The 13,351-nt window shown below is 30.8% G+C and overlaps 1 protein-coding gene across 3 annotated transcripts in view; it reads right to left on the reverse strand.

The window, feature by feature from the left end:
- The window catches only part of ec (ubiquitin specific peptidase echinus), a 424,072-nt gene that overhangs the window by 46,745 nt on the left and 363,976 nt on the right, over window positions 1-13,351 (reverse strand). Inside the window, exon 2 of one of the 3 annotated variants that reach the window (XM_085950296.1) lies at window positions 3,205-3,971. The exons of the other annotated variants lie outside the window; for them this stretch is intronic. Within the exon in view, the coding sequence (XP_085806422.1) occupies window positions 3,205-3,846 (642 nt within the window). The 5' untranslated portion in view covers window positions 3,847-3,971. The remainder of the gene's footprint in view (window positions 1-3,204; window positions 3,972-13,351) is intronic. 3 annotated transcript variants of the gene reach the window in all.

Consider the following 13,351-nt stretch of genomic DNA (forward strand, 5'->3'; position numbering starts at 1 on the left):
TGAACATCGCATCAAATGTATTAATTAACTGTTGGACACATTAATTAAAATAACACTGAATATCTTCTTTACTGAGTTACTGATAATATATAATTAAATAGAGCGATTTTCAACATATGCTATGAAATTTTGACACGACAAGTATTGCAGGACATGGCCATGGACCGAGAAAAATGGCAATTGCTTTCCCTGACATCTGAGACATGACATAACATAAAGGGATGTTATTTAACTATGTTATGTAACTTTTCTGTTAAATCATATAAACTTGACATGACTAGCTTAAACGATCAAAAAAATTTGTACTTGATAGAAATGATGTCATTTTGAAATTTCATATTGATTTCCATAGTAAAGCACGTATATATTAATAAATTAGTTGCTAGGACCCCAGATCCCTAGCAACCAATAATAGTGGATTGGATTACGGATTTCTTCCGAAATAACTTATTAGAGTTAAACTTATAGTATTAAAAGAATGCATTGGCATCGTGTTCTGATATATTCTAAAAGTTTCAAATATCTATCTAGTCGGGAAGATAGTTAAAAATCGATTGAAAGGTTTGTACTGGATAAATAACCACAAGACAAATAAGAATACGACCTAATAAAAACGTTGTAAAAATGGACAGTATGAGAATCTAACTGAATGCACTGCGCAGTTATGTGTTAAGAATTAAGTTAACGATGCATATATCGTTCATGGAAATAATTGCTAATAACTACGCTATCTGATGTGCTTCAGCGTGTGATATATTGACCAACAGTAAATGCGATAAAAATATAACGAGTATTTTATTTAATATTGTATATTATGTCTTCTGGTTTCCAATATTAATTTCATACATAGCAGTATTGAAGACGGCAAGTTAAAGGTATACAGGTGTTGATTTAAACCGTAGTGCGTATGGTGACTATAGCAATTATTACGAAGACCAGTAATTTCGAAGTGCTCGCTAACTGCTAACTCAGTAACGCCTTTTCAACGAAGTAAATTGTAGCATAATGGCGATATGTGTATTGTTTTAAAAGCATTACACATTACACCTCAAATTCACCTGTTATCATGCGATACTGCTAAGTTCAATATAGTCAATGGGAAGTCGCCGTGGGAGATTGCTATAAGGTGGTAAGTGCCAGAGAAGGCGTCTTCTTCTCACGGTGATGGGACGATAGGCGATTCTGTGTGAATGGTTCTGAAAGGTTATTCAATCCATCACTGGTTGCGGTTAGGAAGCTAACTGGCATCGCTACTCTCTATTCTCTCATTGGGACTGATTCATAATATTAGTAATAACAATATTATTATAATCTCGATGTTTGAAGAGCAAAAACGAAGTATTGTGTTACGATTTTAGAAACATGAACTCGCTCCGTGATGGCCGCTCAACCAGAACGAGGTGGTTGACTCCTTTCTGTAGCTACAGACGGAATCGATTGGTATAATTATTATTATAAGAAAACGAACTTATGTATCTAATAAAATATTGTATAATTTTAGGAATCTACAATATTGTTTGAATTTGGAAACAAAAAAAAACTGATTCTAAATTCAAAACAATCCAGAGACAATCGTTTTTTTTAATATTTTTTAATATGATATTATGCTATTTCGTTTACTACATAAATATTCGTATGAATTAATCATATATTTTCAATTTACATAAATACTTATAACATGAAATAATTAGTTAGTTAGTTACTGCATTTTTTTTTATAAAATAAAACAAACATAAATTATTAAACAAATGCGAAACGTAAGGTGACATATTAGGTGTCATTTTTTGGATTTATATATTATCTATGATCAATTTGTTCTGTGTCTATGATATTATATGGCAAGAAAGTCTTATGTATTTGAAATAAATGCGATTACGAGAGAATGGCAAGAAAAAAACTATTTAAATCTAGGTACCTACAGAGTTTCGATTTTGGCGCGAGTAAAAAAGTGCTTTTATTGACTATAATGCTTCAAAATAATATTATGTTAAATCAAAATAAATGAATAAAGCATTTACTACATACAATATACAAATATTTAAGGGTACCTATGGAAAATTCACATGCTATTTTTTCAATGTGTGGTTGGGCCCGGAGCATGGACTTGATAGGTATATTTATCAAATGCCTAATATCCATTTCGTGTAAAACTAAAATCTATTATGAAACGAAATTGTGAGACGTTCCAGATAAGTACATACACATAGGATTGCAGAGCCAATGAAAAAAAGCATTATTTCTACATTATTATAATATTTGTACAATATTTCGATATAAAAAGTGTGTAACACTATAATAGATCAACCACTATAAGTTGTCCGCTGAGTGAGGGCGCCACATTTGACATGTCATTCAATACTTTTTATATTGTGATGAGGTTAGTTCTAAATTCGAACACCTGTCAATTTATCTAATCTAATCTGTTTTTTATCGAGCAAATTTTCGTATGAAATTATTATGAATTCATATTTGGAAGATACTATATTGTAATGAAAGTATCAGTTTATAAACCGTTATAAATAAAATGGCTTAAGCGTAGGGTGTTCAACCAATGAGTGCTACCCGTGCTCACGTATGGCTGCGAGACGTGGACCCTCAACACGAGAGATGTCCAAAGGCTAAGAGTCACACAGCGAGGCATGGAGAGGTGTATGTTGGGCATCACGCGAAAGGACCGTAAGAGTATCGAATGGGTTAGGAAGCAGACAAGGGTACGCGATGTAATAGACGTTGCCAAACAGCTGAAATGGAGATGGGCGGGGCACATTGCTCGCCGAAAGGACGGCCGCTGGACAAATGCCGTCACCCAGTGGTACCCAAGGGGCACGAAACGGCCACAGGGTCGTCCTAAAAGCCGCTGGATTGACGAACTGGTAAAGTTCGGCGGAAATACGTGGCAGCGAACGACACAGGAGCGAGAGAGTTGGAGAAAGCTTGGGGAGGCCTTCATCCATCAGTGGATTGACCCCGGCTGATGATGATGATAAGTAAACTGTAAATTACACAATAAATTATATGGTAATGTATGTTTTTTTAATATTAGAATATGTAGGTATATGAGAGATACAATCAATATACATATTTTCTCCGCCAATCCATAGATTATTAGTGCGAAAATAATAATCACGCATAGATAATCGTGATCGATTACAGAACAGAGAGGCAATAAAAATCGTTTTCACGGTCGAAATTAATAATACTTACTTCATAGCTCTTCGTGACGGTGGCTCTCTCGATCGGATCCGGCTGCACAAGTTTCGCACCGCCGGACTTGTCGCTTTTCGTTCGCGGCAGAGTGTTATTCTTCCTCGTGACGAGTCCGCAGTTGATGGCTACTATGTCATTGGTCGGCTGTACTTCGTTACTCTTCAGAACATCACTAATCTGTCTTTGCACAGCGTTGCCAATAATACCACTACCACGATTTGGCAACGTTGCCGTAGTATTCTGTGACAGATCTCTTGCAGAACCTTTAAATTTATTAATATCACTATTGCAATTGCCTGATATTGGTGTTGTTCTACCACTTCTTTGTAAACTTGCGCATGATCCAGATTTCTGTAACCCTGGTAAACCATTTGATAAACTTTTCATTGTAGAGTTCTTTTGTAGACTATTTGTGTTTCCTGGTTTTCCGAAACCGTTGGTAATTCCATGTTTCTGCAAGCTGGATATAATAGCGTTTTTTCTTGAAGGTGGTAATGTTCCAGTTTTTGGTAACGTGTTGGTTTTTGGAAGCGTGCCATTGGATAGTGTTTTGGGGGTGGTGGTAACTCTCGGTTTGACTACTGCTACATTAGCCGGGACCTCCGTGGGTTCCTTGCGTTTGTAGCGGAATTTAATCATTTTGATATTTTCTATTCACTTGTTCACTTATATCACAAAATTGTCCATTTTCTGATCACACTTACTCTTAAATGTCGATTTTAGATAAAACAGGGCACTGTTTTATTGAACAGTTTTTGTGACAGCTAAAACAATAACAACAACAAAAACTTAATGATTCCATACTCTATATTTTATAATCCCCATTACGTATTTGAATTTCGGTAGTAAGTAATAATACCTATATTAAGTATCTATCAATTACATTTGTACGAATAGTTTGCCGTTGTTTATCGTCTTTATACTGTGCATAATATAACGTCTCTGTTCTGGCAGAACACACTAACTGGAGAATACTAGTTTAGAGTAATTTGACTTTGAAGTTGTTAAAATGTTTGAAATAATGGTCTATCATGTGAGTTTATTAAATAATCCTAAAAAGGATGACTTTAAAAAAAGACTGTTTATTTATTAAGAAGGTTTCCAGGCGGTAAAGTTTGAAATAAGGAACATTATAACCACGGATAGTATACATATAACCTCAACCATAATAATACAGAAGTCAGCCAGATAGAAGGGACATACCTACATACATTAAAACGCGTTAATCAGCAGGTTTTATCAGACGGGCACATTATTTTACCATTACGATTGCCAAACCTAACCTAACCTAATTTTCGACCGTTATACGTCACTTCTAACCTTAACATTCTAATTAATAAAATACGTAGTAGGTACCTAGTGTGAATAAATTCTTTCACAAGAACAAGTTCATAAATACTGTATTATGAATAAGTATAATATAATTTAATTAGGTAGATACTTACAATATATATCAGAGAAAAAAATACGTATACTGTTTCCCACAATGTGTTTCTTTTTATAGACAAAAATAGTAGCTAAAGATCGGGCAAGGAAGAAATCAAGCTATCAAAATCCTTAATTGCGTTGTTATTACTTTAAATACACAGGTACAAAAAGAGGGTTTCAGGTAATTTGCCCATAGCACGGATTTCTATAACAGATAATTTTATAATAATAATAATATAAGGCTCATACGTATAGTTAAATCACGCAGGTAAAATAAAAATAAAAAAAAACAAAATTACGATAGCTGAACGCTGTCTTAACAAGGAAATCTTGTCAATGTGTTCAACTTTGAACAATAACAATATATTTTAATTAAATAATATTTTTCGTATGTAAATAATACGCTAAAGCAGATAATATCTGTAAACTTCTTGGAATATTATGAATAATATTGTGGTAAAATTATTAGTCTAACTTACTATGTACCCTATATAAGTAAGTGAGTTTCAAGTAGATATTTATACAGCTACATGGAAACATTGATCTCGTATACACGTCGAATTCTCACGAACAATGATAATGACATTTTTCGATCGGTGCACACGATCGGCTTTAGAGTTTACCAGAAATTGATTGTACCTATTGCTATTTCGGTTATCGATTTAATTAATACGAAATTAATAACAATAGTAATATGTTATTGTGAGTAATATAGAATATTTATTATGTCAATATTGATTATGATTTAAATAGTTGACTCTAATAACGGTAAAAACGTTTTGACACATTATATTTTGAAGTATTTTAATATAGTAACAAGCTTTATTTATCATTGCAGATTATAAAATAGATAATAATAAAATATTTTGTTTTAATAAAATTTGCGACATAGATCATGTTTTGTATTGTGAACAATAGCTGACAGAACACCAAATTTTCAGGTAACAGGTAAAAATAAGGTGGAACTATTGCGTGAGGATTAAGAAAATAAAAATTTCTACGTGACTATAGTAAACTTTCAAATATATATTACTAATTTATCATACTTTATGATTGTGAGAAACAAAATATTTGGAAAATGATTTACTGGTTAAGCTGTTATGACGGATGGAAAGATAATAAAAATATTTTTATTTAATAGTATTATTTAGGTATGTACCTACATCGTTTCCCGCCAAAATATTCTAAATCCACCTGAGTAGATTCCGTTACAGAAATAATATTTGGTATCAGGTGATTTAAATATTTTTTGCAGAATTAATTATGAATATGCTTCCGCAAATAATGTTAATGTATTTAAATATAAGTATAATTTAAATTATAAGGAACTATAATGATAATAAATATTATTGATAAAACCCGGAAATACTAGAAAATGTATAAATAATACAAACTTGTAAGCGACGTTTAAAGTTTTTAATTAAAAAAAAACACTCTTAATTGGCAGATAACATGAAAAATAACAATTAATATCAATTGTTTTTTTATTTTTATATTTTGTAAACATAGAAAGAGAAGGTATATCACGTCGATTTAAAAAAAAACACAGTTTTTTCTCTTACTTTACTAGACAGTATAATAATAATCAATCACTCAACTGTCATTATAAAAAAATGTAATATGTAATAGCCATGAAAATAATACGTTATTGCTTATTTAATTGTAGTTTTGAACGAAAAAAACGCATTATATTTATGTATATATCTATTAGATTAGACTTTTTATTAACTTAGTTTTGTGCGAGAATTTTAATATGTAAGGTAGGCATATATTTTATTTAAATCTAACTGTATATTCTTGCTGGCAAGCAATACAAAACACTGTGTAATTAATGATTTGAAAATTCCCTATGCCAATTGCCAAATGACAATATTATATTGTATGTTCAACGTTATAGGTATGTGTTGAGAAAATTGAATTTGAATGATTTAAAAATCGAAGGTGAAATATAATATAATATAATATAATATAGATATAATCATGTGTTTGAATGAAACAATAATATTATTGTGTGTTTTGTGTATTTACAAAATAACTTAGTTTCAATAAATTCTGGACATTATGTCAACTAACTTATTGATAAAAAAATTACCCACTTTATTTGTTTTTGTTATGTTACCTAACTATATAATTAATTATTATAACTTGTATTATATGCATATATATATGTATAAAAGTATTGTAATATTCAGATATGATTTCACGATATTTAATTATATTATTAAACTGATTCAAATACCACTTTATTATAATAATGAGTTAGATTCATTTTGAAACTGACCAGTAATCACTTATAATGACTCACATGTATTTTTTTTTACTTGCACGATATTCAAAATAATATAATAATTGAAATACGTTTCGCGGTTTAAATGAAATCGTGATTCACACTCGGTTAAAACTAACACAAATCGAACTGACCGAGAAAAGCCTCAAATCCGAAGCTGTCCGCCGACCAGGTAAAATCAAACTAAAGCCTGCCGTGCCACAAAACAACAATAAGCGAAGAAACCTTCGTTTGGTGACGTCACAGGTGTTCCAGGTAACACAAAGCCTCAGGCGCATTTACCTTTGGGTTACCTTTTATTATATTATAAATATACCCATCTCTTTCGCCACGATAGTTTCTATACCGAACTGTTAATGCGGCGTCTCTTTCTATCATTGGCATTATTCGAAGTTTTCATTTTTTTCGCTGTTATTTTTTGTATGGTCAAAAAGCTTTACTATACGTACGTACGTATGTGTGTGCCTCTTCAAATAAGCGAAAATCTTGCACTGAAATAATACTATGTCACGTACAACACACATAAACAAAAAAGGTAGATATCTTTATGGGTCCATAAATGATTTAAGGATAGATAAATCTTCGTCACGAAAAACTGATAAAACCTTTTGTTATTTTAAGTTGTTTTACTTAGCTTTGATATACCTGCCAGGTGAGAATGAATAATATTTATAAAACGTAGTAATGAGTAGGTAGCAATAATACATCGGTTGTTATCCTATTTTTTAATACGTAGCTTTTATTTTAAACATCCAATCCGTAGTGAAATGGCATAACACGATTTATGTCCGTTTTTCTAAATTGTTCAGGAGAGCAATTTTAAACTTCGAAAGACATTCAAATAGTGGACACAATTGTCATATTGACATAATAGATTTCTCCCAACCTATAAGACCTAGTCATACCATATTTTGATATCTTGTAGATCTCACCGAGACGAGTCTGGAGGTGTACATAACTCAATTTGCCAAAAAACGGGCATAATACCTATCATATTTTGCCATCTTACCACAGACATGTAATTTCGTTTATCGAAGCATTTTCAAGTGAATATAATATAAATTATTACATAATGTAGGTAATCATCAAAAAAATCTATAAGATCACCTTGTACCTATCACCACAATATAAATTTGGTTTTTATGACACGTGTTTTGTTCACATGGCGAGCCTTTTCAAGTCAAATGTGATGATATACAATACACATACAAAATAATATTAATTAGGTATATGTGGTGAATACCAAGTGACAAACTCATCTTGTAAATTACCATGATTTACTTAATTACTACCAAGAGAAAACTGATTATCCATAAAAAAACATAATATTTTTAAGGCAAAATCTGTTAAAATTAACAAAAAAAAAGTGTTTTTATATTCAAACGTGGTGACTTTTCATGGTACCTATATTGCTTAATACTACGATAACAAACTTTGTTGGATTTTAAGGCTTGCAATAAATTGTACTTATTTTGAAAGCTAAGTTAGTTTAAATTAAGAAGCAAACATGATTCGTTTTTGTTGAAATATGCAGAAATGACAGTTAATTTAAAATGGATAATACTAATATTATATAAGTCGATGACTAACGGCTAATGATTTAAATTAAGAACGAATATTTTTCATATACGAATATTGCATTCTGAAGTAAAAAACCGTGTAAATTAAACCGAACAATGAATAAATGTTATTAACGATTTTTTGCACACTCAAAACGTTAATGAATATAAAATCACAGTTATTTACGGAATAAATAAGTATATAATTATATTATTTAATAATAATACTTTTTTATCAGTATACGGTATTAACAATTAGCGGTATCTACTGGTACTAATTACCTTTTTACAACGTTTTTATAAGCTCGTATTCTTATTTGTCCAGTACAAATTTGGCAATCGATTTTTAACTAGGTAACTTCCCTTTTATTTGAAACTTTTAGAATATATAAGAACACGATGCCAATGCATTCTTTTATTACTTTTAGCCATCTTTAAGTAGAATTGGATTCATTTTCAGTTAATTCTGTTTTTTATGAAAAGTTATTTCGGAAGAAATCCGTAATCCAATACACTATTATTGGTAGCTAAGTGGGTGATCCTTGCAACTAAATTATTAATATATACGTGCGTTACTATGGAAATCAAAATTACAATTCAGTATTCTATATTTATTCAGAATTTCTATCAAGTACAAATTTTTTTGATCGTTTAAGCTAGTCAATTTTAGTTTATATGATTCAACAGATAATTTAAAAACGTTGTATATTTTTATCTTGTAATTATTTTAAATACATACCTACGTACATGTAAAACGACGATGAAAAATTGAATACCTATATAATATTTTTTAAATATATTCCAACGAGGATGAAAAATTGAATATATTATATACCTATTGTTAGATACTTAAAATATATTACATAGGTAATGTTCAGTATACCTGTAATATAACAATACCTTAGATTATAAATCCATAAGCTCTTTGTTAACTGAATATTATATACTTCGTTTATATACGACGTTATCGAAAAATCTAGTTCAAAAGAGCAACTAGTTCACCTTGTTAGCTCGCGATTTTATTTAGATTAGGATAAAATAGTATACGTACATATTTTAACTAGGTATTTATATGAAGGTATTGTACAATTGAATGCATCACTACGCCTGCTCTGGAATTGTTGTGATTTTGCAGTAAAAATATCGAAATAATCTGCCTATTTCCACAACTAGGTAGGTTTCGTTTCATTGCATTATAAATGAATGGATTGAATTTTCACTGTGCGATTATATTTTGTATATATTATAATGATTTTGACACAACAAAAAAAACTAAACTAAATGTAGGTATTAGATTTCTGGATATATTACTATCTAGTTATTAGTTAATTTGGCTTCTATATAGATAAATTTTATTTTAAAGTATGAAAATCTTATGTTTTAAAAGCGCATTACACACATAGCACAATGTTGCAAACTTATGTCAAGAGTCTATTTATTCCACTGTTTGAGCAGCGGCGATTTTCCTTGACGCAAATAACACAACCGATTCGTCAGAAAATTTAAAATGGGGCATCGAAACAGTTCAAACCAGTTACCAAAATATATAAAAGATGCTATTTTTTTTACAAATTGATGTTATTACTTATTTATTTTTTTAAATAATATCTATTTATCTAGATTTCACAAAACAAACGTTCAAATGTCATTCAACAATATTAAAACATGTGAACGTCCCGTGAGAGTAGCAGATCGTGTGTTAATAAGAGACAATAGATAGAACAAGAAGGAAATAGTGCATATTATTTTATTACATACCTACATCTTTTACAGTAGGTACCTAAATATCGTAAATGTGAAGTTGATAAATACTATTTAAAAAAAATATAATTCAAAAACGTTTTTTGAATGATTTTGGTTTAATATTAATAAAAAAAAAAATAGGCACAGACATTGGGTGCATGCTGATTGATGATTTAGTGTAATATCTTTTCGATCTACTAATAATTAAAGAAGTTATTACAGAAAATCATTAAAATTGAGGGTAAATGTTTTTTCCTTAAATTAAAATTTAATTAAAACTCAATTAAAACCTGAATTTAGATTATAAATCGGCATTTGCGGCTTACTTCCCTTTTAAAGAACGTGTACCTATATATTGTTAATATCTAATAAAAGCACATTTTGAAAAATCGAGGGTTACGCCTTTTTCTTAAACAAAGTCGAAATGTTATCATACGAATTAGTAGTTTATGGTGTTAAATTGTTTAATATATTATATTCAGCGTTGCAAAAGTGCGTCAAAATTTTTTAGTGACGATATGACGTTATTTTATGGTATCAGTGAAAATATATATTTAATGTAAGAACGATATACTTATACAATTCTTTACAAATTGTCACTAACATCCTATTGACATAGCAAGGTCGATTTATTTTTTCTCGTGATTGCTTTATGTTTTCTGTCGCCGCCTATCATGTTAGTATTACAAAGTGAACTATAATATCGCTAAGAAAGTGAACGATTGACTGAGCTGTCAAATTTCACACGGACGTGAACTTTTGAATAGAAACGCACGCACTGCTGTGTTACTTGAAGATTCGTGGTCAGCAATCATTTGAGCATTAAAACCGATAATTCCGCGAAAGAGGTCTGTCAAAATACAAGCGGTTTCGCGAACGAAGACATTATGGTTAATGGCATTCCGAACCGATGTCGACTTCAGCTGAATCATTCGCCGTACACTTTTTTTTCCTACCAGGTATCAACACAAGGAAAACAGAACGGATGTAAATTGTACGTAAAACATTTCACCGTGGCACAGTTCGCTGTACCAGTGGCGAAGGCTGGAGGTTGGGCTGTTGGGCCACAATATACTTGTCAGTCATACGTATTTGTTTTCATTGAACTAAGTGTACAATTTACAAATGGTGTTGGTTAGTTTTTTTTTTAATTCAATTAAACACTGCTAAAACCAAGCCATAATAGATAATAGTCAAAAAATATTCGTTTATCAATAAAATATCTAAAATTACCAAACATCATTTTGGATGTTTTATAGATAGAATAATATTTTTTATCTACATACTATGGTTTGGTTTAGGCAGGGATTAATGAATTTTGAAAAATTAACCAACAACATCAGTAATGTATTCTTAATTCAATAAAAACAAATAAGTAAGTGTGAATGCAAAAGTGTGCACTATTTTGTCGAATCTCCCATAACATACCAACGCGATTATGATTTCGTTTAGGCAAGGTTTAATTGATTTTTAAAAAACTAACCAACACCATCTGTAAATTGTAGTATTAGTTAGACAAAGTTTAATGTACACTATTTATGACGGATCTTAACAGCCTACCTCCACCCTTCGCCACTGGCGTATACTATAAAATATAGTCTCAAATTTTATTAGATTCGGTATGAACATTAATTCAATTTTCATAGCTGATTTTGACAAAATTCATGAATTCAAGAATGAAAACCTAACCTAACAAATAATCCAGTATATCGGCTATTTTCAAAATTTCTTTGCTGCTGGCTTCCTGTAAAGTGTAAACCGACAAGAACCGTGTTTTATTTAGACATGAATTTTATGTCAGTACTATACGATTCAAGGAGTTAAGGCGATACATCAGAGAAACGGCAAATAATTTACAACTATAGGCGCGACGAAATTTTGGACTCGCTGCCATTCGGAGAGAGAACATCGAGCTGGGAACACGTCACTTTAGTTCGTGTTGGCAACGGGGGTATTAATTATTAAATCGTGTAAAGATGATTAAAAACGTAAAAAGAAAACATGTCAATGAATATATTATTATTGTTACTAATAGAACAATAAACAGAATATTAAATGGACGCATGTTGTATTTATATGACAAATTATATTTCGTTTGGCATGCGTCTTTTGCACCCGCGACCCGCGATTCCGGGCATTGACTAGCCACGATCTTTTTACACCGTGCCTCAACTGAGGTATAGCCTTAATATACGGCCATATATTTCCAATACAAAATTTCACAGAGTGTGATACGGCGAACTGCATACGTACAAGTTTAAACACAAAACAGAACTAGCACGGCTAGTTCTCAAAATAATTACTTAAATGATTATTGATTGGTGAACATTCAAATCATAATTATCTTAATTTGAATGTAAACTATTAAGAAAGTCTACATTCGGCTCTGTTTCTATTTTCTATGCAATGCAGATGTTACTTTTTTATAACAAAAAAACATTTAGGTATCTTAACAGTAAAATAAAATACAGGCATTAATTAACTGATACGTTCTGTACTATTCAATTGAATTCGTTTTTACAGAACCGCATTTCACCTTTTTTAAAGTGACAAAACTGTAGTTCGATACGTAGGTACTTCCTTATTAATAATCGGATTTTATTCAATAATAATTAATACTGATTTCTTCAATTCAAAAATGTCTTTTAAAGATGTTCTATAGGTATGCTCTGAGTAAGAACGAAATGGGTAAGTACATAATTTACTTTTTTTTTTTTTAAATAAAGCTTTATTTTTACATCGATTTGCGGCCTATAGTGTCGTGGGTCCCAGTTTCGAATCCTGGGTCTGACAAATATACATATTTTTTTACAATTTGTGTTTAAGTCAGAGTATGGACCTAATAGGTTGAGCAAGTGGCTGACATCCATTTCTCGTAAAAACAAAATATGTTAATACAAACCTCCACTCTGCGGAGGCCCATATGATCTTATTAGGATCGGACATGGTCGAAAAAAAAATGCTGAGACAAAAGGCTTAGGTAAGTGACAATTTATAATTTCAGAGCAATAAATTTGAAATAAATACTTAGGTACCTAAGAATTTTTGGATTTCGTCATACATTTTTCACTGTAACAGAACAAATTAATATGATAGAAATTCAAAACCCAGTTGCCATAGAGCGAGG

Source organism: Rhyacophila brunnea, unplaced genomic scaffold (genome assembly GCF_057557595.1).
Source record: "Rhyacophila brunnea isolate RB1 unplaced genomic scaffold, BYU_Rbru_1.0 scaffold_10, whole genome shotgun sequence".
NCBI classification, from domain to species: Eukaryota; Metazoa; Arthropoda; class Insecta; order Trichoptera; family Rhyacophilidae; genus Rhyacophila; species Rhyacophila brunnea.